The sequence below is a fragment of the Ovis canadensis genome, chromosome 3 (assembly GCF_042477335.2).
Source record: "Ovis canadensis isolate MfBH-ARS-UI-01 breed Bighorn chromosome 3, ARS-UI_OviCan_v2, whole genome shotgun sequence".
In the NCBI taxonomy this organism is placed as follows: Eukaryota; Metazoa; Chordata; class Mammalia; order Artiodactyla; family Bovidae; genus Ovis; species Ovis canadensis.
The window spans coordinates 190,009,511-190,037,506 of record NC_091247.1 but is presented as its reverse complement, the minus strand read 5'-3'; the positions used below and the strand labels follow the sequence as shown (position 1 = coordinate 190,037,506).

Here is a 27,996-nt window from a genome sequence, read left to right as displayed (position 1 = left end):
AAAAGACAGTCAGTTTTCAAGCCATGAGAAATACCTCATGTATGTTTCCTATGTTTTCAAAGAAAGCAGATATTTAGAAATGAAATAAAACTCTAGCTCTAGTTTTACCCATAAATAATCTTAGATAGGACTGAAAAAACCAACTCACCTGCCTGGCGCACTGGGAATTCCACATGCTCAGACACTATAATCCGAAGTAGACTGGGGGCAAAATTGATAATCTTGTAAGACTGAAATTACAAAGAAATATTTTATTAAAAATAGGGCAATACAAGTGAATAACTGTCAGCACCTATGAATACATTCCTGTCCAAACAAAAGAAAAACTTTTAAAGGAAAAGAAACTCACCAAAGCAAAATAAAGATTACCACAATACAAAAAAAAATTACTTAGAATAAATCGATGAATAAAAGAGTAAGAACACTTTCATGTTTTTTTAGATATATATTGTCAAAATGTTCTCCAGAAAGGGTATAGCAATTTATGCTTCCCACAGTAGATTATATGTGTGCCCATCTATCTAATATAGAGATTAGCATTATCATTCCTTCAAAATTTTTCATCCTTATTCATATTTTAAATTACACTTATTCTAGCTTGAATTTTTTTCCTGTCGGTTGGCTATTTGTTTTCTTCCACAAATCCTTTATTCCCCTCACTCTTCTGTAAAAGGAATATTTGTTTTATTCTTAATAAATTCTAGGAGCTATTTTATGAATTTAAAACTTCACATTTTTATTTGATTCATACTCATACATTGCGCTCAGTCGCTAAGACATGTCTGACTCTTTGCAACCCCATAGACTGTAGCCTGCCAGGCTCCTCTGTTAATGCAGTTTTCCAGGCGAGTGACTTATACAAGTGTTTCTTTCCAGCTTACTTGAGCTTCAATTTTGTTAGTACTTTTGATGAAAAGAAAACATGGGCTACAGAAAATAGAAGATCCTACAGAGAAAATGAACAATGGCTCTGCATAAGCCAGTCCAGATTGCAACAGTGTATGTACCTCAACAGACAGGGTTGAGAGCTCTGTCACCAGCTGCCCTCTGCTGCCAGAGCATCTTTTAAACTTAGCAGTGCCCAAGTGAGCCTGCACTGATGAAGTGCCTACTGCCTGGGCCATTTCTCCCCATAGACATGTTTTACTCTGACCTACTCCTGAGTTTGGCCATGGACTATAGATGCAAAAAAAACAAAGAGAGAGAGAGCAAGCAGCCTATTCCTTCTGACCATATTCCCTCCAGATGTCTAGTACCTGGACCACATTACAGGCCTGCCACATTCCCAGAGCTTACACTTGGCCATGCCTGCTGACATTCCCAGAAAAGACTCATAAATTCTCAGTGAGACTAAGCCAGATGATGTCACAAGGAGTCTGTTCTGCTTACTTCCTCCCTAGAACCTGGATCTATGGTGGCATCCCTTTCGGTGCACCGCTAGGTTTATGCACACTACTCCTTTTTTTTAATTTATCACCTTTCCTATTATTTATAATAACATTCATTGAGATGAATGTTTAACCCAAAAAACGGAGAAAATTGGCATATTTAAAATATTGACTCTTTTCATATTCATTGGAAGGACTGAAGCTGAAGCTCCTATACTTTGGCCACCTGATAAGAGCCTCAAGAGACTCACTGGAAAAGACTGAAGAAGGTAAAAGGAGAAGAGGGTGGCAGAGAATGAGATGGTCAGATGGCATCACCAACTCAATGGACATGAATTTGGGCAACTCTGGGAGACAGTGAAGGACAGGAAGCCTGGCATGCTGCAGTCCTTGGGGGTCACAAAGAGTCAGACACAACTTAGTGGTTTCAATTATAGATAAAGAATTTACTTCATATACAAAAATTTAAGGTTCTGCAGTTTATAGAGGATGAAAGGAACAACAATTACAAGATAATTCAAAAATTTACTCTTGTTGTTCAGTCACTAAAATAACTGAGGGACCCTAATCCCCTGTGGTAGGTTACCCACTGGTTTATCCAACAAAGAAGGATGTTACAGTGGTGGTAAACGATAAAGCATACAAAATGCGACATTAAAACCATATTTATTAAAAGGTTATGTGTCATTATACTTTGGTCTTCTACTTACAATTCAAAAGAATACTTAGAGCCTATTACAATCCAAAGCATTATATTATACTAAATATAAATGCTAAATGAGTGACACAGCAATAATCTACTTTTAGAAGATGCAGAGGTAGTTGTGGTCTGTAATGAGTTGGGTGGATATGGGGCAGGGCAGAGTTAGGTTGGTATGGATTTGGATTGAAATATCAGGAACAAAGGGGCTTCCCAGGCGGCACTAGTGGTGAAGAACCGACCTGCCAATGCAGGAGACCTAAAAGACACTGTTTTGATCCCTGGGAAGATCCCCTGGAGGAGGGCATGGCAACCCACTCCAGTACTCTTGCCTGGAGAATCCCATGGACAAAGGAGCCTGGTGGGTTACAGTCCATAGGGTGGCAAAGAGTTGGACAGGACTGAGCCAACTAAGCATGCACACACCACGAAGAAAAGGGTATGGGGTCCTAAATATCTCTTGCAGTTCCGCAGGTTTTCCACCTTCCCTTTCCACTTCTATAAAGTCAGCTGCACTTAACATACTGATGACTCAGAAACAACACTAGCATAGGCTAACAGAGGCAGAGCAGTACAACAAGAGAGAAAAGATATGATCCCTGTCCACACTATCAAAATAACATCTGGCCACATTGTGAAGAGAAGGGGGTCATAAACAGGCCAACTCCCCTGTTCATACTAGCAGAATGCAAGTTCAGCTCTTGCTTTGTTCCTCCTAACCAACCCCTGGATTACTACTCTTCCAACTAAGCAACATGCAGTACTTTTACTCTGCAAAGCCTGGGACAGGTACTGACCTTAACTTCCCCCTATTCTGAGAGAGAGTCCTTTTCTCTTTGAAGCACTAATACACTCCCTTTAGGCGTCAGTTGAACTCAACCTTCTCTCCAGAGTCAGTTATTTTCACTCTCTCATCCTGGATTGACACTTAACTCCACCCAGATTTCCCATTAAAACAATCCCTTTCAAAGATTCACAAGAGATATCTGCACTTCAAAGTCAATTCCATCCAGGGAAAACCTAGGACACACTTACTTAAGACAGTCCTTCTCACACTTTAGGAAGCACAGAATCACCTAGCTAGTTAATTAAAACACAACTGGGCCCCATCCCCAGAGGTTCTAATTCCTTAAGTCTAGAGTGAAGCCCCATAATGTGCATTTCCAACAAGTTCCTAAATGATGTTGACGTTGCTCATTCTGGGCAGCACTTTGAGAACCACTAATTCAGGTGTATTCCTTTACATTTTAAGGATTACTGCAACCTCAAACCTGTCACTTTATCCTAGGGATAGACCTTAATTCAGACTTTGTAGTGATCAGTTTATGATTCATTCTTAGAGGTGAGGAGGAAAATACAACCTAGAGTTTGGGATCATTAAATTTGCCAACGTCGGTGATATCGCTGGAACAAGGTCAAAGCTAGTTAGCAAGAATAAAGGAAAGGGGATAAAAGAAAGTCTCACACATTTTACCGTTTTTTAAAAAAAAAAAAAAACCTCTACAAACTCTTACTATTCGGCGTGGCTTTCGCAAAGCACCACCACCATAAAAACTGCCTATTATTCCCAAAGCACTCTTCCGGCAGCATTTCCCCAGCGCTCCAACAAACTCTGCCACTCAGTGTAAACGGTCCTGCCATACCCCACAGAAGCAGGCGAATGGACAGGGTTTCTCACAGCAACACCTAAAAAGGTCTGGGTCTGCAGAAAAAAAGAACTCAGATTTGAATTTTAAGTGAATTTTCCCACCAACTCGGCGTACTTAAGGAAAAGAAATCACATCCCGAAAACACTAGCAAAGCTTGCTAAAGCTTCTTTCTGCGGACCAGGCGAGCTGAACAAACTGCACCGGGAAGAAAAACGACAGGAAAAGATGCAAAGGTGGCCAACAGGTGCGTGAGCCGTTGAGAAAAGATCCGGGGAGTACGGTACCACCGGACCCGGGGGCGGGGGCGGGGGTGGAACCGGCCGAGACACACGTTGAGGTCCGCGGTCCGGGGTCCCGGGTCGGGGCCCGGGTGGGGGTGGAGATCAGGGGCGCCGAAGAGGGAGAGCCCGGCGAGGCGGCGGAGGGCCCGCTCCTCACCTGATTGAGTTCATTCTCGGCCGCAATCCGCAGCTTCGGGTCGATGGTGCCCTTCAGCGCCTGGATGATCCGGTTGAGGTCCATCTCCCCAGGTGGGGGCTCCGCGGCCCCCGGACCAGTAGGCCAGACTGCCGCTTTAGTTTTTCTTTGGACCCTCTCAGCCTCCTCCTCCGCGACCCCTGAACTACCTCACTCCTCACCCCCCGCCACCGTCGCCACCTGCAGCCACTTGCTGCGCCACTCTGACTCCGCGCCCCTTGTCCTCCCTTTCTACCCCCCACAACTCGCTCTCCATTCACCCTTTTACGACAGCCGGTGGGAGGCGGGAGAAGTAAGAAGAGGAAACGGCGCCTCCTTTACGGCGGCCTCTTCCCCCGGGCATGCTGCTATGGCCGCCCCCTCTAGCGGCCACCATGCTGCTGTACGGAAAGTGGTCTCGGCTTCTTTCCAGCAGGGAAACTGGCTCACTAGCTCCAACAGGCGGTCGTCGTGCTGCCCTACGGAAAAGAACTTCCTGCCATTTCCCTTTGGGAGAATCAAGCTCGCACGGTGTCTCTTTACAGTTGCTTCCAAATTAAGCATATATGGATGGAATGCCACTTTTTATTTGTCTGAAAATTCTTTGGGTATTACAACTGAGATCATTTGCGTGCGTGCTAAGTCGCTTCAGTCGTGTCCGACTCTGTGCGACCCTATGGACTGTACCCACAAGGCTCCTCTGTCCATTGGGATTCTCCAGGCAAGAATACTGGCGTGGGTTGCCACGCCCTCCTCCAAGGGAATCTTCCCTACCCAGAGATTGAACCCTCATCTCCTATGTCTCCTACATTGGCAGGCGGGTTCTTTACCACTAGTGCAAAGCTGTCTCTGTGGGAGCCATCATTCGTTCATTCAGTTACTCACTCATATCCTGAATGTTTTTTAAACATGTATTTTTCAGCCAGAGTACCAAGATACTTAGGTACCACATTATAACAACATTAATTCAATGCAGGTTACTATGAAGGAACTCACAGTGTGATAGAAGAGACAAATATAAACAAAAATATATAAAGTCACTGTTCCAGATCAGAGAAACTATATGCCTAAAGTTTCTGAAAAATTTCCAAGTCTTCTCAGAAAAGTAGTGAAAGGCAAGAAACGGCATGCTGTCTCCACCCACTGTGGCCATATCCAGCCCCTAAATTTCAATGGCATAAAAATATTAAGGAACTAGTTGTTCCTGAGGTTACTCTGAAAAAGTTTAATTACACTTGTAAAGATGATTGTGGGCAAAATACATGTGAAGAGGTGTGATCTTTCCCAGAGCAGATAATTGAAACAGAATGGTTCAGTTCACTGGGTTCAATCAAGAAGGTAGAAATTTTGTTGTAGAAAACTTAGCAGCCTGATCGCTCTCCCCTCTACAGGGGCTGTAAATGGGATCATGTCCTTCAGCTAGGTGCAAAAGTGCCTAATATGTCTCTGGTTGCTTCCAGTTTTGCCCATTCTCTGAATTTCCATAGAGTAGTGTTTCTTACAGATTAATACTGTCATGTTCCTTCCTTGATGATTTCTCATCAAGATAAAATACAAACTACAAACTCCTTACCAACTCAAGGTTTTATGAAACATAGTGCCTTTCATCTTCACACTATTTCCTTATCCTACTTTCTTAGACTTCATCAATCTAAAACTCCTTGACCTCTGGAATCTTAACTTCAATATCTTCTTTTCAGTTTAAGACCTTCTCTTCCGTCTCTGTCTCCCTTAATTACTTTACACCTATTTTCCAACTCAATCACTTTCCAATCCTTTCTCAAGTCTACCCTTGACCCAATGTGAAAACTGATACCGTTACAAATGTGTGTTCTTTCCTTAGACCCCAAAATCCTGTTCCTTTCTTTTGTTCAGCATCACTTCAGCAACTGTTCCAACCCTCAAGACTCTTCTCAAATTCCCTCTCTTTCCACAGAGCCCTGCAAAGATGAACAAAATCACCAGGTTTAATCACTGAAACACAAATTAATCTGTTTACTCTGCTTTAAGCCTGTTTACCAGGCTTCCCTGGTAGCTCAAACAGTTAAGAGTCTGCCTGCAGTGCAGGAGACCCGGGTTCAGTCCCTGGGTGGGGAAGGTCCCCTCGAGAAGGAAATGGCAACCCACTCCAGTATTCTTGCCTGGAAAATGCCATGGATGGAGGAGCCTGGCAGGGTACAGTCCATGGGGTCGCAGAGTCAGAGATGACTGAGCAACTTCATTTTCACTTTACCCTTCTTTACACCTCCTTGCCTCCAGTCTGAACCTAATCTCCCATTCCCCTGGGACCTTGCTCCACAAATCTCTGTATTTTTCATTAAAATGAATTGAGTATTATTACACTTATGGTTGACAATTTGTGAAACACTTTCCCTCTATTTTCAACCTGTTTCTCTCTACTGATTCAACCTCAGCCTAAAAATATTTCCCCCAGTTAAAAAGTCTTTTTGCAGTAATACTCTCTGTTGTTCATCCTTTTCCAAAGAATGGTATTCATTCCTCGTCTCTGCTTCCTTACTTTGCTTCAATCAGTTATTCCAAGGCTTCTGCCTTCATTTCTACCACTAAAACTGCCAACAAAAAATGAACACTAATCCCTTAGTCACTATCTAAGGTATGTGCACTTGATATATGCAAGAGACAGTTTTAGTTCTCATCTTAAAACCTCTCACTGGTATCCAACACTGTATCCACACACACATATACACACATATACACACATATATACATATATATACACACACATATATATACATATATATACACAAATATATACATATATATATGGTATCTTTGTATAACACAACTAAATGCTACTGAGGATACAGAGAAACTGGATCACTAATATATTGTTGGCTGGAGTTTAAAATGGTACAGCCTCTCTGGAAAACAGTGGTTAAACAATCTGGCACATTTATACCATGGAATTCTACTGAGCAGTAGAAAGGAACAATACAGGCAACAACATACTCGATGAATCCTAGATCAGAATTATGCCAAGTGAAAAAAAGCCGATCCCAAAAGGTTACATGCTATTTGATATTTATATATTTTTTAAATATCAGTTCAATTCAGTTTAGTCCTTCAGTAGTGCCCGACTCCTTGCGACCCCATGGACTACAGCACGTCAGGCTTTACTATCACCAACTCCCGGAACTTGCTCAAACTCATGTCCATCGAGTTGGTGATGCATCCAATCATCTCATCCTCGGTCGTCCCCTTCTCCTCCTGCCTTCAATCTTTCCCAGCTTTAGGGTCTTTACAAATGAGTCAGTTCTTCACATCAGGTGGCCCAAGTAGTGGAGTTTCAGCTTCAGCATGGGTCCTTCCAATGAACACCCAGGACTGATCTCCTTTAGGATGGACTGGTTGGATCCCTTTGCAATCCAAGGGATTCTCAAGAGTCTTCTCCAACACCACAGTTCAAAAGCATCAATTCTTTGGTGCTCAGTGTTCTTTATACTCCAACCCTCACATCCATATATGATGACTGGAAAAACCATAGCTTTGACTAGATGGACTTTGGTTGGCAAAGTAATGTCTCTGCTTTTTAATATGCTATCTAGGTTGGTCATAGCTTTTCTTCCAAGGAGCAAGCATCTTTTAATTTCATGGCTGCAGTCACCATCTGCAGTGATTTTGGAGCTCCCCAAAATAAACTCTCTCACTGTTTCCATTATTTGCCATGAAGTGATGGGACCAGATGCCATGATCTTAGTTTTCTGAATGTTGAGTTTTAAGCCAACTTTTTCACTCTCCTCTTTCACTATCATCAAGAGGCTCTTTAGTTCTTCTTCCCTTTCTGCCATAAGGGTGGTGTTCTCTGCATATCTGAGGTTATTGGTATTTCTCCCAGCAATCTTAATTCCAGCATGTGCTTCCTCCAGCCTGGCATTTCACATGATGTACTCTGCATAGAAGTTAAATAAGCACGGTGACAATATATAGCCTTGACATACTCCTTTCCATATTTGGAACCAGTCTGTTGTTCCACATCCAGTTCTAACTATTGCTTCTTGACCTACGTACAGATTTCGTAGGAGGCAGGTCAGGTGGTCTGGTATTCCCATCTCTTGAAGAATTTTCCACAGTTTGTCATGATCCACACAGTCAAAAGCTTTGGCATAGTCAATAAAGCAGAAGTGGATGTTTTTCTGGAATTCTCCTGCTCTTTCAAAGATCCAGCGGATGCTGACAATTTGATCTCTGGTTCCTCTGTCTTTTCTAAATCTAGCTTGAACATCAGGAAGTTCATGAGTCAAGTACTGTTGAAGCCTGTCTTGGAGAATTTTGAGCATTTCTTGGCTAGCATATGAGATGAGTGCAACTGTGCGGTAGTTTGAGCATTCTTTGGCATTGCCTTTCTTTGGGATTGGAATGAAAACTGACCTTTTCCACACCTGTGGCCATTGCTGAGTTTTCCAAATTTGCTGACACATTGAGTGCAACACTTTCACAGCATCATCTATTAGGATTTGAAATAGCTCAACTGGAATTCCATCACCTCCACTAGCTTTGTTCGTAGTAATGCTTCCTACAGCCTACTTGACATCACATTCCAGTATGTCTGGCTTTAAGTGGGTGATCACACCATCGTGGTGATCTGGATCATGAAGATCTTTTTTGTATATTTCTTCTGTGTATTCTTGCCATGTCTTCTTAATATCTTGTTTCTATGAGGTCCATACCATTTCTGTTCTTTATTGTGCCCATCTTTGCATGAAATGTTGCTTTGTTATCTCTAATTTTCTTGAAGAGATCTTTAGTCTTTCCTATTCTATTGTTTGCTTCTATTTCTTTGCACTGATCACTGAGGAAGGCTTTTTTATCTCTCCTTACTGTTCTTTGGAACTCTGCATTCAAATAGGTATATCTTTCTTTTCTTCTTTGCCTTTAGCTTCTCTTCTTTTCTCAACTATCTGTAAGGCCTCCTCAGACAACCATTTTGCCTATTTGAATTTCTTTTTCTTGGGGATGGTCTTGATTGCTGCCCGTACATGTAACAAACCTCAGTCCATAGTTCTTCAGATACTATCATATCTAATCCCTTGAATTTATTTGCCACTTCCACTGTATAATCATAAGGGATATGATTTAGGTCATACCTGAGTCTGTAGTGGTTTTCCCTACTTTCTTGAATTTAAGTCTGAATTTGGCAATAAGGAGTTCATGATCTGAACCACAGTCAACTCCTGATCTTGTTTTTTCTAACTGTATAGAGCTTCTCCATCTTTGGCTGCAAAGAATATAATCAATCTGATTTTGGTATTGACCATCTGGTGATGTCCATGTGTAGAGTCTTCTCTTGTGTTGTTGGAAGAGGGTGTTTGCTATGACCAGTGCATTCTCTTGGCAAAAGTCTATTAGCCTTTGACCTGTTCATTTTGTACTCCAAGGCCAAATTTGCCTGTTACTCCAGGTATCTCTTGACTTTCCTACTTTTGCATTCCAGTCCCCTATGATGAAAAGGACATCTTTTGGGGGTGTTAGTTCTAGAAGGTCCTGTAGGTCTTTATAGAACCATTCAACTTCAGCTTCTTCAGCATTACTGGTTGGGGCATAGACTTGGATTACTGTGATATTGAATCATTTGCCTTGGAAACAAACAGAGATCATTCTGTAGTTTTTGAGATTGCACCCAAGAACTGCATTTCAGACTCTTTTGTTGATTATGAGTGCTGCTCCATTTCTTCCAAGGGATTCTTGCCCACAGTAGTAGATATCATGGTCATCTGAGTTAAATTCACCCATTCCAGTCATTTTAGTTCACTGATTCCTAAAATGTCAATGTTCACTCTTTCCATCTATTTGACCACTTCCATTTACCTTGATTCATGGACCTAACATTCCAGATTTCTATGCAATGTTCTTTACAACATCAGACTTTACTTCCACCACCACTCACATCAACAACTGGGTGTTGTTTTTGCTTTGGCTCTGTCTCTTCATTGGTTTTGGAGTTATTTCTCTACTGTTCTCTAGTAGCATATTGGGCACCTACTGACCTGGGGAGTTCATCTTTCAGTTTTGTATCTTTTTGCCTTTTCATACTGTTCATGAGGTTCTCAAGGCAAAAATACTGAAGTGGTTTGCCATTCCGTTCTCCAGTGGACCACATTTTTTCAGATGTCTCCACCATGACCCATACGTCTTGGATGGCCATACATGGCATGGCTCCTAGTTTCATTAAGACAAGGCTGTGGTCCATGTGATCAGTTTGATTAGTTTTCTGTGACTGTGGTTTTCATTCTGTCTGCCCTCGTAAGGATAAAGGCCTTATGGACAAGAGACTGTCTGTGAGGGAGACTGGGTCTTGTTCTGATGCTGGGGGGGGGGAGGGGGGGGATGCTCAGTAAATCTTTAATCCAATTTTCTTTGATCAGCAGGGCTGTGTTCCCTCCCTATTGTTTGACCTAAGACCAAACTATGGTGGAAGTAATGAAGAAAATGGTGATCTCCTTCAAAAGGTCCCATGCAGGCATTTGCTGCACTCAGTGCCCCCAACCCTGTAGCAGGGCACTGCCGACCCATGACTCTGCAGGAGACACCTGGACACTCACAGGCAAGTCTGGGTCAGTCTCTTGTGGGGTCACTGCTCCTTTCTCCTAGTGCACACAGACATTCATAAAATAATTAAGAACAGATCGGGGCTTCTGAGGGATTCAAGTGGGGCTGGCTACAAAAGGGAAGTGTATGTTAATATGGAAGGGCAATAAAAGGGATTGTTGTGCAAATGGAAATAATCTTTGTCTTAACTGCATCCACCTCATTATCCTAGTTATGATACTGCATCACAGTTTTGCAATACGTTACTTTTGAAGGAAACTGAATAAAGGGTACACAGGATCCATCTGTATTATTTCTTACAACTATATGAGAATCTACAATTATCTCAAAATAATTTTAAGTTACAAAATATGTCATTAAAGAAAGAGATGATGTTCCCATGAAAACTGTGTATGCTTTGAAAAGACGCAGTGAAGACAAGTTACTAAAAAATAATGCTGTCAAATTCTGAGGCAACAAAAATAAAACAGGCACAAAAAAAATCCACAAACACCTATTTCTTTACAAGTGTTTTAAAGTAGCTGTCCCTAAACTCTATCTTTAACTTATAAATGGTTTGTTTACAAGTTCCCTCTCTTTTACTACTATGTACAATATGAGAGCATGTCTGTATAAATTAACACATTCACTTTAAGACAGAGTTTGAGTGAGCTGTATTCTCTCACTGTAGTTTGCATATTGCCTCACCTTTCTGGGCCTGTTTGCTCATCTGTTTCCAAAAGCTACTGTGAAGACTGAATGAGGTAAGTACATTGCCCATGCTAATGCTCGGTATTATTATCAGTGGATTCTATTAAGGAGAGGAGAGACCTTATTCAACCTTTGATAAATGAGACATAGTCCCATACTATGCCTGACACATAATAAGCAATTAGTAAATATTGGGTGAATTAACAAATGAGTGAATGTTTGAGAGAGAAGGCATCTGAAACAGGAAATGCACAATAAGAATAAAGAAGATAGGACAGATACGAGACATTTCACAGAAACAACAGAAATTTGTGACTTCATTGAAGCAACAGAAATTTGTGACTGATTAGATCCACAAAATGACAAAAAGGAAGTCAAAAATGATTATAGAGCATCAAGATTTGATGACCTTTGGGAAAATGGGAAGAGTACTATATTTTGGAGGAAAGATGAATTTGTCTCTGGACATGTTGAACTAGAGGTGCTTATGGCTTATACAGGCAGAGATTTCCAGTGACATCTGGAAATTGACATCTGGCTCTCACAGAATAGCTGGGTGAGAAAGAGGAAGTTATGGCGGGGGTGGGGTGGGGAGGAAGGTGGTTACAGGAAGGAGTAAAGAGAACCATGAGTCATCTGTGTAGAAGTAGATGACATCATCCTAGAAATAGAGCTATAGAGGATAACTGGCATGATTACAGCTCGAGTTATAGAAAGCAATTTTCACTCCAAGCACTACCACTGTGGCCTTTTTTTAAGATTTAACATTTCAGTCATCTAAATGGGATATCATACAGCTGTCCTCCCCATCTGTTGGCAGCAGCTCATCTGCTATGTTAGCAGCAAGTCTATGTTAGCAGGATTGAATCTCGTCCATATGGTAAAGACAAAAATGGGAGTTAAAACCCAATGCACAAAAATCTATCTGTAAGTTACATGATCCCTTAAATAATCTTAAATCATTCAAATGATCTGTGAGTATGATAAATTTTTTGACTAAATGCCTCTACTTCAAAAGGGTCTCTACTGGCTGAACTCTACATCATAGCACCTGAAATACAGGCAATAGTACATACATATATCTCATAAATGTAAGATCTTCAGTATTGTTAGTATAATAAAGTCAGTGGCATGGTACTCTCCTTTGAATTGTCACATATAACCAAAAGCCCTGAGCAGAGTTTCTTAAAAGAATCTGACAGACCTCTCAGTTAAAGAATTTTTTTTAAACAAAATTTTTTAAAACATAAAAATCTATTGTTAGTTTTTAATCACTTAGTCACGTCTGACTCTGCGACTCCTTGGACAACACGCCAGGCTTCCCTGTCCTTCACCATCCCCTGGAGTTTGGATATGTCCATTGAGTCGATGATGCCATCCAACCTGATACTGATAATACTGATAAGAAATCAGTATTTATAAGCTAAAGTAATAGAGGTTTAGGAAGTTTTGGATCAGAAGCCAGAAATTTTCATCTCCAAGAAACTAAAATGATAGTAGTGGTGGGAGGCATAGAAACTAAAAGAGTGGTATTAGCAAAGACTGAAGATGAAATTTGTACTTTCAAATCAGTTTTTTTCCTCAAAATCTTCTGTTTCTTCATTTCCTCAGACTTTCCACATTTTGCATTGGAAATAGAGTCATCCTGTTCAAACTCAGGACATATGAAAAATGATAACTTATGACAGCCTCAACCAGGTCCAGTGTATCCAGTTCACAGTGTTTAGTCTGCCCTAGTAAAAGCTGAGTAGTACCTCTAAAATAACTGTTTGCAAAAAGAAAAGAAAAAGAAAAGCAATGGGAAATACAGTGGAGGAGACCACACACGTGAACTAAAGAAGAGGAACACGAACAATAGGAAGGGCCACCATTGTACTTGGACTCAAAGCCTGGCTGGGGCACTTCTGCTGGTGGCCTTAGAAAGTCAATCTCCAACTGTCCCAATTTTCTTATCTCCTAAAAAAGTTATCTGCCTCACCAGGACCACTATGAAGATCAAATAAGATTACACAAATGAGAGTACTCTAAATCATGAAGTGAAATACAAATATTAGTGAAAGGTGAAAGGTTTTTATAGTCAAACTCTTCCATGTGTTATCCCAGGCTTAATGATAATTAAAGCAGACCCTCAAGCTCTATCCAAGCAAACACAAGACAGGGTAAGTACCATAGCAATCTAACAGTTTATCTTTATAGTTTTAAACAAAAAAGTGACATGTACATTTAAAGTTCTATAGGGAGAGGGAGAGGGTAGGATGATTTGGGAGAATGGCATTGAAACATGTATAATATCATATAAGAAATGAATCGCCAGTCTAGGTTTGATGCAGGATACAGGATGCTTCGGGTTGGTGCACTGGGATGACCCAGAGGGATGGTATGGGGAGGGAGATGGGAGGGGGGTTCAGGATTGGGAACACGTGTACACCCGGGGCGGATTCATGTTGATGTATGGCAAAACCAATACAATACTGTAAAGTAATTAGCCTCCAATAAAAAAAATTCTATAGTAATATGCAGAATGAAAAATACCTACTAACCAACCCCTTTTCCTTAGAGCCAACACTATCACATTTTGTACATACTACTGGGGGAAAAAAATTCAACCACATATACTTTCTTTCAGAAATTTTTACGCAAATGACATTGCACACACTGCAGGACAGTCTTTTCTGACTTAACCAATTCCTACTGATGGACATCTAGGTTGTTTCTCCAGTTTTTGCTGTTATAATTAATGCTGTATCTCAGCGTAATTCCCAAACTATTTGTAAATTACTAGTAGTGGAATTTCTGCGTCAGAAAGCATATACTTTATCTTTCTAAAAAGTACTCATTTTATTATCATCTACAGTATGATTGCCAGGAGAAATATCAATAACCTCAGATATGCAGATGACACCACCCTTAGGGCAGAAAGTGAAGAGGAACTAAAAAGCCTCTTAATGAAAGTGAAAGTGGAGAGTGAAAAAGTTGGCTTAAAGCTCAACATTCAGAAAACGAAGATCATGGCATCTGGTCCCATCACTTCATGGGAAATAGATGGGGAAACAGTGGAAACAGTGTCAGACTTTATTTTGGGGGGCTCCAACATCACTGTGGATGGTGGTGACTGCAGCCATGAAATTAAAGGACGCTTACTCCTTGGAAGAAAAGTTATGACCAACCTAGATAGCATATTCAAAAGTAGAGACATTACTTTGCCAACAAAGGTCCATCTAGTTAAGGCTATGGTTTTTCCAGTGGTCGTGTATGGATGTGAGAGTTGGACTGTGAAGAAAGCTGAGCACAGAAAATTGATGCTTTTGAACTGCGGTTTTGGAGAAGACTCTTTAGAGTCCCTTGGACTGCAAGGAGATCCAACCAGTCCATTCTGAAGGAGATCAGCCCTGGGATTTCTTTGGAGGGAATGATGCTGAAGCTGAAACTCCAGTACTTTGGCCACCTCATGCGAACAGTTGACTCATTGGAAAAGACTCTGATGCTGGGAGGGGTTGGAGGCAGGAGGAGAAGGGGACGACCGAGGATGAGATGGCTGGATGGCATCACTGACTCGATGGACGTGAGTCTGAGTGAACTCTGGGAGTTGGTGATGGACAGGAAGGCCTGGTGTGCTGCGATTCATGGGGTCGCAAAGAGTCGGACACGACTGAGTGACTGAACTGAACTGAACAGTATGAGTGCCTGTTTTCCCACATGCTTGCCAAAAGATGCACTTTAAAATGTTACATATGCTTACTGATTTTTTAAAGTACCTATGAACTGAGCATTCAATTCTGTTGGCCATCTTTTTCTTGATTTTCTCCCCCTGCAGGCGGTCATTTGTCTTTTGACAATATTTTCCCTAACAGAACTTTAAGGGGAATAAATTCTACATGTCAAATTTATCCATCTTTTACAGCTTCAGTGTTAGACAGCTCCTCCCTACTTCCACACTGGTGTCCTCTCCACAAAAATCATGCTACTATGAACTCAAAAGTCAAGAAGCCCCACCTCTGCATTCAAAGCTTCCAATCACTTTTAGGTACCACTTCTTAAATATGAATACTCAACCAATAATCACAAGATTCTGATCAAATATAACACCCCAGATAAGACATTAGGACAAACAGGAAGTGTAGGAAACAGACTACAAAGGGAAGAAAACTTAAAGAGAAAAACTATCCTTAGAATTAGACAATAATACAATCTGAAAACGAATAGACTACACATGTAAGGAACATTCAGTATAACAGAAGTATACTTAAAAATTTAACATACCAGAAATTTAAAACTCTGTAAAAATGTCAGAAGACAAAATCAAGGAAATCTTCCAGAAGTAAAACTTAGAAACAAGAGAAAAGATGAGAAGATTAAATAGCTAGTCCAGATACAGATCAGGAAAAATAGAAGTGTGACAGAAATCAGAGAAATAACTCAAGAGATTTGCTCTCAGCAGATGAAATGGATAAAACTGTTACTGATATGTCTGAGCATTCATCTTTGTAGCCCGAGTCAGGTACAAATCAGATAAGCCAGCTATTTGAAAGACTAAATTAATCACTTATTTCAAAGCATAAAGCCCTTGAAATAAAATAATAATGCTTACAAAACTTACAATTAGTGAGCCCAAGGCTTCCTGATATTGAAAATGGGTAACTATTTTATCATCTGGCATTCAGCATCTTGCTGTGGTAGCAAGTGAGCTGTCCCTATCAGTTTGTCAACACTTGCCAGAAGCTGAAAAGTGAGGACTAAAGGTATTGACCTAATCATTGACGTGACAATTAAAAATACCCCGAGATACATTAGCAAGTGGAGGACCTAGAGAAACAACTCAAAAATCTTTCATCAAAATAAAGTGTTTGTCATGGGAGCAGAGTGGAATGCATGTGAAAAAACCTATAGTCTACATGCCAAAAATTATTTCACCTTATAAAATACATAAAGTATCATCACAAAGATCACAATAGAACATCAGTCAATAAGAAAGAAAACAGGGAAGATTAAAGTATAAAAACACAGTATGTAATGTCAAAGCATTGTAAAATTGTAGCTATCACAGAGTTTGTATTTGTGCACAAGCATGCTCAGTCACTTAGTCATGTCGCTCTTTGCTATTCCTTAGACTGTAGCCCACCAGGCTTCTTTGTCCGTCGAATTCTCCAGGCAAGAACACTGGAGTGGGTAGCCATTCCCCTCTCGAGGGTATCTTCCCACCCAGGGATTGAACCCACGTTTCCTACATTGCAGGCAGATTCTTTACCACTGAGCCTCCAGTGGAGTTTAGAAAGTTTCAATTTAAAAATGGAATGGTTGACAAGATACTTGGTATGGGAGGCAAGTGAACAAACCTCTCAAAAATATTTCCTGCTTTAAATACCTGCATTTACTCCCTAAATAACTTTAGAGGAGATAGGAGTCAGTTGCTCACAATTCTTAAGGGAAAATTCATTTAACAAAAGACTAAAAGATTTAAAGTGAAAAAAAAAAAAAAACTCGAGGCAGATTTGTAGAAAATCTGTAGAAAAACTACCTCCCCTATCTCTATCTCCAGTAAGACAAGTAAAAATCTATATATTCAGAGATATATTGTAACTTTATGGAATGCCTTTCCACCTGTCATACCCACAAGATCCTCTCAGTAAAATATAAGTTCCTTATACAAGGTCCCTAAATGTGCTTTTGCATATCTATGGATCCCCACCATCTCTTGCAAAGGCATCTAAAATCTGCTTATGTACATCTTTCTATAAAGACATCTGGATTTTTACTAAAAGATTCCAGAAGAACTATATCTTCAAAAGTTATAGTGCTTCAGAATGAAAGGTCTTGTTCATTCATTCCTTAAGTCTAAGAATTGTTAATTTTCTAGTTATCTTTACACTTAGAAAAATAGTATTTCATTTAAAAAACTCTCCTAAAACATGAGTTTCATGAGGGGATATCCTAGGTAATGAATCTCTTCTTGTTGGACACTTATCTTAAAAAATATAAAGTCATTCACAATATTTTAAATAAACATTGATTGGGTGCAGGATAAAAGACTAAACTGAAGACCCTAATGCAGCAGGAAATAGTGGCTAAAAAGGACTGAGAAAGACCTCACTGCACTTGATCAACAACTGTTATTAAACATCAAGTTTTCCACTCAATCATTTAATCATATTTCTGTTTTCCTATACAGGGGCTTCCCTCATTGCTCAGTTGGTAAAGAATCCACTTGCAACGCAGAAGACCTCGGTTCAATTCCTGGGTTGGGAAGATCCACTGGAGAAGGAATAGGCTACCCACTCCAGTATTCCTGGGCTTTCCTGTATACTTTTCAGTTTGTGTTCTGGACATAAAGGCCATGAACTAACTAGAATACTGATATCTCTAACTCACAAAGTACATCATGTGTTGAAAAGTTCTGTTAAATAGTGAATCACATTACATCCTCTATCTTGAGAGCACTATACTACCATTTAACACTACATAGGATTTAATTGCTAAACCCACGCCTAGCTCAAATATTAACCATAATGATTTAATGCTCTTACACCATCTTCCTGAGATTATTTAACAACAGAGTGAGTGGAGGATCAGAACAAGAACTTTCTACCTCAGCAAGTGACTTGCTTGGTTGCAGACTAAGAATGCCCTTTCTCTGACACTAATAAACCCTAGCATATGCGATCAAAATGTTTAAAAAATTATTCTTTAAAGTCACTGAGAAACATTATCAAGTTCCTATTAGTGAGAAGCATTTACAAACAAATCAAGATCTGTGATGATGTATGCCCAGATGGACACTAAACTCTGGCTATACAGCATGCAAGACAGTATATACACACGCAGAACCCAAAAATTTTCAGAATGAGAAAAACACAATTACAGCATCTAACGTTTATTAAATGCTTAAGTATCAGTTACTGTGTAAAGTCTTTTAGATGCATTTAAACAGATGCATTAAACTGTTTAGCTGAACTTCACAACTGCCCTATGAGGCCGATCTATCATGCCCATTTTACATCTTGGGAAATGGTCTTTTAAAAAATCTTAAGATGTATAACTTGCCCAAGATCAGTTACTAAGTGGCAAAAGCAGCACTCCAACACAGCACTGCCTGACCACAGACCTATGTGTGCTTTTTGTTGACTAAATATTTTACCTACTCAAATTAAGAATCCACTAAAAAGCATAAGACTTATTGACAGTGGACCAGTAGTATTATCTATGTATCTCCTGCTCTATTTTGTATTCATATGGTAGGAACTTGAAGACAGCTAAATAAAGGATAACACACTCTACTACAAAATAGCTTCAAGGAGAATATGTCATTTGGGCAGTGGAAAACAGATGAAATACTTTGATGAATGATATGTATAATAACAGAAAAGTAATTCAAAGGAGCTCTCATAAATAAAAGGCTGAAGTAAAAATAGAAAGCAAAAAATAAATAAATAAAAGGAAGAGGCAAAAAAATAAATAAATAAAAATAAAATAAACAGTATGAACCCATGAAGATTCCCATCCAAGAGTTATCAGTGATGAACACTAAAAACTAAACATCTTACCTTTTAACTAAATATTTAATCAAATAAGAACACTGAAGATGCAGGTAACTTTTTTATTGAGGCACAACAAGGCATTATAATTTGCCTGAACGTGAGGCAGTTAGTTTAGTAAGCTGAACATTAATACAGTTAAGGATTAAGTGCAAACAATATACATTCACAGCTTGACTAGCGAGGCTACATCACAATTTATAAAGTGCCAGATTAGTGCTAATTGTCATTCAGCTTGAAATTTTTCACCATGAGGAGGAAAACAAAAAGTAAGGACCTCCTCCTCCTTCTAGGAATGAAAACATTTTCCTTAACCAATCAGTCAAAAGGGCAAGAACTACTTTTCCTTATTCCCACTAATTAGAACACCATATCCTTTCACTGTCGATTCTGTACTGACTTTCAATCTTGGTAAAGCAGATAGCCTGAAAATGTAGAATATTTCCAGCTACTTCCATAAATTGCTCCTCTGTGCAAACGTAACCATATCTGGTCTCCCTGGAAGAGCTGAAGAATTGCGTGATTGCTAGCAGTTTCGTGGTCTGGAGCACCATCATTGGCATAGGCAGATACCAAGACCTCTTCATTCTTCATGAGGTTGACATACAGTGGCACATTCACTGCCAGCTTTAGCATATGAAAAATGAAAACATAAGTGCCATTCACTGGACAATTAAATCTACCAAGCTGAAGATCAAAAGTTTCTCCCAAGTTGTTCAGAAGAAGATCAAACACAATAGGTTGGTCTAAAGTCCCAGGGGCGAGATTAGAGGTTCTGGCTGCAGAGAAGGCAACGCGCATCTGCTGAGGCAGGGGGTACACGTGTACTGGCAGTATGGTGGCTGCTGGGTTTGTCACTGGCACATCCACAGGGGTCATGCTACGGGAGTCTCCTTGTCCAGAGTCACCACTGTTAAAGGTTTCGTTGTCTCTTTCTGGGCTGCTCACCTGAGAAGAATCACTCCACCCTGCTGTTTTATTAGCAACAGTGAGTTTCTCATAATGAAGCAGTTAGCTTTGAACACAATATTTAACATTAGTCGGCTACTGAAACACAGATAAAAATGCATTTTATAGTAAGTTTTTTAAAAAGCAATAAAGTAGAGCTACAGTATACTTTTCTAGATTTCTCTGACAATAGGTTTGTATACTACTATTCTAAAGCCAGAAAGGACCTAGATGATTTTGTCCAGTAGCTTTACTCTTTAACATTAAGAAAATGAGGCCCCCAAAAGGTTAGATAACTTAACACTAGTTACAGCTGGCAAAGTGTAAAACCCAGATGTGAATGAACACTCTATTCTTTATCTTTTGCCCATATTTCTGAGTTATTAATTCCTCAGTGATTCTAAGTTATCTAACAGAGAAGGACTCAAGAAAACTGAGATTACATACATAAAAGAAGCAACTTTTGGAACTAGACATTCAAACATTTTGTTATGGTACTAAGTTCCATAATAAATGCTTATTCTTTATTTCTAAGTTAATGTGATTTCATAAAATTTTAATGTTTTCAGTAGTATACAAAACACTGCTCAGATGGAAGGCAAAGATAATGTGAATAGTGGCTACTTTCTTAAAAGAAAAAGCTTCTTTTTTCTTGTGACAAAGTTAATCTTCATTCTTGATTTTCTCAGTTACACTGAATCTTTTAATTGTACCTTCACATTTTAAGAAGTATTAAAATATCTTGCTTTTGTTCAAGTCATGGTGTCTTAATCATTGTTTATTCCAATCTATCAATGTACTAAGGGGCACTAGAGTATCTAGGAGTGCCCATTATTCTACAACTACCATCCTGAAACATCACCCAAAACTATACCAAGTCGGTATAGTGAATATGCACCTAAGGTTAAATTATGCTCTGGTGTCAAGCAAGTTTATAACATACACAGCACCCACATACACTTAAAAGTGACAAATGATCTCCACAGCCTATCTCCCTTGGTCTTCAGTACTGCATTTAAGCAAACCCAAAACCTCAAAAGATGAATGTTGAAAACAACATACTTTGGGGAGAACTTGACAGAGAATAAAGAAAGATCTAGAGGTACGTTTTGGGTAAATAAATTCCTCAGTTAATTATCCTTACCTCTCGAATTTGCCCGAGGACCACCAGATGTCCCTCCTCGCTTGTAACACTGCTGGAAATTATCCTAAAATGAACACATAATATTTACCTCAGCACAAAAAAGGCAAAATAGTTATTACTAGCAAATAAACCTGTAAGACTAAGGCCTCTGAGCCTTTGAGCTGGACTTCAACGACAACCAACCAAAGGGGCTCAGATGACACCAAGAAAAACGAAACAAGGGTCACAGTAACATATATCTTCATCTGTTAATTACCCTGACAGGTTAGATATGTTAACACTTGCAAAAACAAGAAAGTATTTAGATAACACTGCATAAAAGACACAGTGCTAGGTTATGAGGGAAATTCAGAAATATGGCCTGGTCCTCTGTGCTTCATCTCAATACAAAAGGACATAATAAAGCAAAAATACAGACTAATCCAGCCTCTCTATTTATAAACCAAAGGGTGATGACAACTATTAACTGTGTTAAGGGTTTTGACAAGGAAATTGGTAAGAATTATAACACATGAACATATTATTTCTTGGAATCCTTACCAAAAAATGTCCAAAAGACAACATTTCAAACTGACTCCCAAGTATGGTAAAAGCCCCCGTACAAGTCATGAAAAGAATAGTTAGCAGTGTCATTAATTACTAACATGTAATAAAAAGCTTCAATAGGACAAGAAAATACATAATAAAAATAATAATACTCCTACCCCAAACTCCTCATCCTCTTCCCAAGAACACTACTATCATTGATATCATAAGATATCATAAGATATCATTGATATCTTATGTTTCCTCAATAAGAAACTGAAAACAGCACCAAAAAATACTAGAATATTGGTACTGAGAACAGATGTGCTATTATTGAAGTTTGTTTTAGTCAACATATTCTCTTCACACACAGTATTGACAATCAAGTAATAACAGTTGGTATTTGAATCCTTGATACATGCCTGGCATTTTCATACAAAGCACTTTTGTCTGTCACTTCATTTAATCCTCAGACTCTCTCAGAGTAATCCTCAACACTTCAGATATAAGTAACTCACACTGATGAGTCTCCATCTAAAAGATAAGGAACTATGGAGAAGGAAATGACAACCCACTCCAGTACTCTTGCCTGGAAAATCCCACGGACGGAGAAGCCTGATAGGCTACAGTCCATGGGGTCGCAAAGAGTCAAACATGACTGAGTGACTTAAAAAAAAAAAAGATAAGGAACTAGAGCTCAAAAAGTTTATATAACATGTCAAAAGTCACACAACGAGGGGAGTTGTTGAGATCCAGGGTCAAACCCAAGTCATTCAGGTGACGTGGTGTGTTCTCCAAAGTGTGTTCTTCAACACTGCCTCTGTACAGACATCTATCTTACCTCATGTAACTGTAAGCACTTCAAGTAGAGATCCTTTGTATATTAACAACAGAACTCAGTAAAATACCACGTATATAACAGAAGGCTTGTAAAGCTTCAAAACTTAAAATGCTAATGTAGTATAAATTCATATCCAGACATGCTCAGAGACAGGGAGTTTCCAAGGACTGTTAAAGTGGAAAGTCTAACATCTTCCTATCAATCTTTTACCACATACAGTAAAGAATATCTGAACTATTCAAATAGAGAATTAACCAAAAAATTAAACTTTTAATAAAAAGGACTTTCCTATACTTGAAAAGGAGTACATCAAGGCTGAATATTGTCACCCTGCTTATTTAACTTATATGCAGAGTACATCATGAGAAACGCTGGACTGGAAGAAACACAAGCTGGAATTAAGATTGCCAGGAGAAATATCAATAACCTCAGATATACAGATGACACCACCCTTATGGCAGAAAGTGAAGAGGAACTAAAAAGCCTCTTGATGAAAGTGAAAGAAGAGAGCGAAAAAATTGGCTTAAAGCTCAACATTCAGAAAACGAAGATCATGGCATCCGGTCCCATCACTTCATGGGAAATAGATGGGGAAACAGTGGAAACAGTGTCAGACTTTATTTTCTGGGGCTCCAAAATCACTGCAGATGGTGAGTGCAGCCATGAAATTAAAAGACGCTTACTCCTTGGAAGAAAAGTTATGACCAACCTAGATAGCATATTCAAAAGCAGAGACATTACTTTGCTGACTAAGGTCCATCTAGTTAAGGCTATGGTTTTTCCTGTGGTCATGTATGGATGTGAGAGTTGGACTGTGAAGAAGGCTGAGCACTGAAGAATTGATGCTTTTGAACTGTGGTGTTGGAGAAGACTCTTGAGAGTCCCCTGGACTGCAAGGAGATCCAACCAGTCCATTCTGAAGATCAGCCCTGGGATTTCTTTGGAAGGAATAATGCTAAAGCTGAAACCCCAGTACTTTGGCCACCACATGCAAAGAGTCGACTCATTGGAAAAGACTGATGCCGGGAAGGATTGCGGGCAGGAGGAGAAGGGGATGACAGAGGATGAGATGGCTGGATGGCATCACTGACTCGATGGACGTGAGTCTGAGTGAACTCCGGGAGTTGGTGATGGACAGGGAGGCCTGGGATGCTGCGATTCATGGAGTCGCAAAGAGTCGGACACGACTGAGCGACTTCACTTTCACTTTCATGGGCTATGGAGTTAAACTTGCATATAATTTCTACCATTTACTTGCTGAATGACCTTATACAAGTTACTTGTTTCTGAACTCCAGTTTTCCTTATAGAGTCGTGAAGTAAATGAGTTAATGCAAATTTAATCAAGTCCTTAACACGTCCTGGGCTTCCCTGGTGGCTCACACGGTAAATAATCTGCCTACAATGGAGAAGGCCCAGGTTCGATTCCTGAATCGGGAAGATCCCCTCGAGGAAGAAATAACTATCCACTCTTGGATAGTAGAGATCTTGCCTGGAGAATCCCATGGATGGAGGAGCCTGGCAGGCTATAATCCATGGGGTCGCAAAGAGTCAGACACGACTGAGCAACTAACACACTTAAGACCTCCTAAAGTTCCATGTAACAGGCAATTGTCATGTATCCTACTTGGGTTATTAGAAAAGCTCCCAACTCAACTCTCCATAGTAATAAAAGTGCCATTACAAAACAAATTATGACTCTGCTATAGGTTAATCACTAGCTTCACATCAACTGTACTTCACATCAATTGTTCAATTATGACAATTATTCTTACCCTTTGGGAATAAGGTGTTCCAGGATACTCTCTAGCTTGGAACTGTAGCTGGCTATAATTTCCATTGGAAATTGAAGGAGGTCCTCTATAAGTATCAAAACCTAGTAAATAAACAACTTACATTAGAATTATGGGCAAAATTACACTAAACTTTTAAACAGTCTGTTCTATACCACTTAAAAAGTTAAACTGATCTTATAAAGCCATCACTAGATTTATGCCTTCTTTAAGCAAACTCTTTAATATTATTTCCACAATAAAACACACATTTATAAAAATATCACAGACTTCAAATAAGCCAACTGTAGAATTTTACTATTGCTCGGATACAGATGGGGTTGGGAAAGGATGGTGGTTAAAGCCTTGGTCTAGCATACTTTTGCCAATATCATGCAGTGACTAGAATACTTGGAACCATATCTAACTTAAAAGAGTATCACTATTATACTCTCAAAGTTATCATCTGTGGTATACTCTGACAAAAAAACTAAGAAATGGGTTTTGTCTTAACTGTAACATGTTTTGAGCCAGCCAGGTCAATTAGCAAAGAAAGAAATTATTCAAATATGAAAACCAAAATTAATTCCTGGAAAAAACAAAATGTTCAACCTTTTACTTCAGTTAAGTCACAGGATCAGTTTTTCATACAAAAAGTTCCTCTGTTATAGACAAAAGATATATTAGAAATACTCTATTTTGCAGAAATAGGGAATTCTCTACTACATTATAAACAGAAATCACAAATAGGAACAAGGTAAAGTAAAAACAGCTTGAGTCAAGTAAATATATTCAGAGCATACCTTTATAACCACCAGGGGACCGATACGAATTGGTTAGTAATCTCCCACCACGAGTACATCCTCTAACAGATCCCCGGCTATTGACAAATGGTTGAGAGGGTCTGGGAAATACATTCGTCTGTGCTGGGTAAAAGGCAAGGCTACCATTGCTTACTTGAATAGTTCCATCGGGAAAACTTGCTGCTTAAGGAAACAGTTTTAGAGTCCAAGAGTTAAACGGTAATAAAAATTTAATATTCTTTATACTTAGAAGTCAGTGTAGAGCAAACCTTTAATACAACTTTCTCCCTTCTAAAAAAAAAAAATAGGTGCCATAGATATTCATGTGTATATATAGAGATGTTTAAGTAATAAAATATTATTCAGCCCTAGAAAGAAAATTCTGACACACTCTATAACATGGATAAATCTTGAAGACATTATGGTAAATGGAATAGGTCAGTTACAAAAGAACAGATATTGTATGATTCCATTTATATAAGATAAGTACTTAGAGCAAATTCATAGAGTAGAATGCTGGCTGCCAGGGGCTGGAAGGAAAGGGAAATGGGGCGTTAGTGTTAAATAGAGAAGATGAAAAATTTCTAGAAATGAATGGTGGTATTGGCCACACAACAACTTGGATTGTTTAATGCCATAAAACCTATACACTTAAAAAATGTTTAAAATGATGAATTTTATGTTATGTATATTTTTACCACAAAGGAAAAAGAAAGGCTAAATATTTCACCTCATGGAGAATAAGAAAGTGAACTTTTATTAATACTTTAATTGAAAAGGCATGTAACAAACAATATCCTTTATGTACATCGCCCGTCCTATGTTTTCACAGCACAGGTGAGAACAGAAGGAGGTCATCTGTGGCTAGGTCCAGGGATTTACATTCACCACCTCCTGCAATTAACCAAGTACTCAGAATGCTCAATTTGTTTGCTCAGGCTTAAGTTTTAGAAAACCCAACAGGGGTCTGCAATACCATTAAAAATCTACAAATGCTTCTTATGATTGGGAAATGACTACATAGTTGCCTGCTCTTTCATGTACCTATTATAATAGCATGAAAGACCAAAAGGGCCTCCCATCTCTAAGCAAGGAGTGGAATAAGCATAATAAGTTAAATATATATCTTCACATTAATCAATGCTCTATTTCAAGAGCGAAGAAAAGAGAAATGGTCAGACAGCCATCTATCTGTGATAACACAGAGTTAACAATGATTTCAAAGCCTTCATAAAAGCAGCTGGATAGTGTCTTATGCACCTCTACCACTGCTGATGGTAATCAAAGCAATCAGATTTTTAAAAAGCCTACTCCAGGGTTACATCAGCCATCTAAGTTCTACCTCTACAAACGTTAAAACTAACAGGTGAACTTAACTAAAGAGAGGAAAAGACATTAAGCATTTCTCAGCACTTGAACAGGAGAAAAGATAATGCTTACTAGTCAGAAAAGAACCTCTCAAATGTCACTACAGACTTGCTTTCCATTTAATTAGCTCTCATCTAAGTCTTCAAAATATATACAAAGATCTTACCAGTCTCTTGAGAAAGGACAGTTTGTTCTACGTGTATAGCTGGCAGTTGGCACTGGGGTGGTGTTTGTGTACTTGCTGTAGTAAAACTTTGATTGTAGCCAGGTGAATAAGGGGATTCTTTTATTTCTTGTTCTTTCCGTGGAGGCAGAGGTGCATTAACATTAAATACCTTAAAAGACAGAGTACACTGAGTCATTTGCAAAGTTTCATAGAAAATAATGAGGGATGACATTTGGCAAAACTCTGCAACATTCAAAAACTTCTGTCTGATGGGTGAAGGACTTGAACAGACATTTCTTCAAAGACAATAAATGGCCAATAAGCACATGAAAAGATGCCCAACATCATTAGCCACTAGACAAAAAAATAAATCAAAACCACAATGAGATACCACTTCATACCCATTAGGACAATGATTACTTAAACACAAACAAAACAAACAAACAAAAAAAAAACAGAAAATCTAAGTATAACTGAGGGTGGGGTAAAATTACAATCCTCATGCAATGCTGATGGAACGTCAAGTGGTACAGCCGACTGTAGAGAACAGTATGGTGGTTCTTCAAAGAGCTAAATGTACAATTAACGTATGATCCGCTAATTCCATTTGTAGGCATACACCCAAAGAACTGAACGCAGAGATTCAAGGAGAGATGTGTACACCTGTGTGCACAGTATCATTCATAAGCGCTAAAAGGTGGAAACAGCCAAGCGTCCATCAGCAGATGAAGGGTAAACAGAATGTGATACATGCAAACAATGGAATGTTATTTCACCATAAAAAAGAATGAAATTCTGATCCATGCTACAACAGGGATGGATGAACCTTGAAAATACTATGCTAACTGAAATAAGCCAGGTAGAAAAAGGACAAATATCACAAGTCCACTTATATGAGGTACCTAAGAATAGGCAACTCATAGAGACAAAGTAGAATACAAGTTACCAGGGAGAAGAAGGGGATAATGAAAAAGTTCTGGAAAAAACAGTGGTGACAGCTGTACAACACTGTGGATGTACTTAATGCCACTGAATTATACATTTTTAAATGGTTAAAACAGTAAATTTTATGCACATTTTAACACAGTAAAAAAAAAAATTCCTATTTGATTTCTGACAGAAGTTAAATAAAGTACAAAAACTAACTCTCCTGATATTACATTATCATAATGCTGCTTATTGAGAATAAAAACTTCATAGGGCAAGAGGGTACTTTTTCAGAAACCGAGGATGAATGAAAAAACCTGCAAATTCAGTACTGAATTTCTACCACGTGGCAGGACAATGATTTGACCAGACTCTGGTCACTGAGTATAATAAAGCACTTTTGTTACTCTCGAGCCCCCTTATCCTGCTCCATTTTTCCCCAATACACATATGATATTATACATATATATGAGTATTTTTCTCTCTAGCCCTCCCACCTCCATAATAAAATATAAGCTTCTTAA

The 27,996-nt window shown here is 39.1% G+C and overlaps 2 protein-coding genes and 1 long non-coding RNA gene across 46 annotated transcripts in view; 1 reads left to right on the top strand and 2 right to left on the bottom strand.

Annotated features, from left to right (window-relative positions):
* IPO8 (importin 8) overlaps nucleotides 1-4,598 on the bottom strand; it is a 68,339-nt gene extending 63,741 nt beyond the window's left edge. The window contains exons 1-2 of the mRNA XM_069585445.1: nucleotides 4,176-4,598; nucleotides 149-230 (exon numbers count right to left, since the gene is read on the bottom strand). Coding sequence (XP_069441546.1) covers nucleotides 149-230; nucleotides 4,176-4,259 — 166 coding nt within the window. The 5' untranslated portion in view covers nucleotides 4,260-4,598. The remainder of the gene's footprint in view (nucleotides 1-148; nucleotides 231-4,175) is intronic.
* On the top strand, nucleotides 3,638-20,683 carry LOC138437690 (uncharacterized). Of its 3 annotated transcripts, XR_011256112.1 has the most exons (6): nucleotides 3,638-3,981; nucleotides 10,580-10,755; nucleotides 11,431-11,503; nucleotides 13,062-13,609; nucleotides 14,305-15,012; nucleotides 17,617-17,822. It is a non-coding gene; the product is annotated as an uncharacterized lncRNA (long non-coding RNA). The 3 variants fall into 3 exon arrangements; XR_011256110.1 differs by lacking the exon at nucleotides 17,617-17,822 and having other exon boundaries at nucleotides 14,305-15,337; XR_011256111.1 differs by lacking the exons at nucleotides 13,062-13,609; nucleotides 14,305-15,012 and having other exon boundaries at nucleotides 17,617-20,683.
* Nucleotides 19,028-27,996, bottom strand: part of CAPRIN2 (caprin family member 2) — a 42,133-nt gene continuing 33,164 nt past the window's right edge. For 11 of the 42 annotated variants that reach the window (XM_069585408.1, XM_069585425.1, XM_069585417.1 and 8 more), the window contains 5 exons: nucleotides 26,546-26,714; nucleotides 25,012-25,191; nucleotides 24,212-24,312; nucleotides 21,072-21,135; nucleotides 19,028-19,950 (listed from right to left, as the gene is read on the bottom strand). In XM_069585408.1, the coding sequence (XP_069441509.1) occupies nucleotides 19,382-19,950; nucleotides 21,072-21,135; nucleotides 24,212-24,312; nucleotides 25,012-25,191; nucleotides 26,546-26,714 (1,083 nt within the window). In that variant the 3' untranslated portion in view covers nucleotides 19,028-19,381. Of the gene's footprint in view, nucleotides 19,995-21,071; nucleotides 21,136-24,211; nucleotides 24,313-25,011; nucleotides 25,195-26,545; nucleotides 26,715-27,996 lie in introns of all 42 variants that reach the window. The other 31 variants (XM_069585403.1, XM_069585424.1, XM_069585402.1 and 28 more) reach the window with 7 other exon arrangements.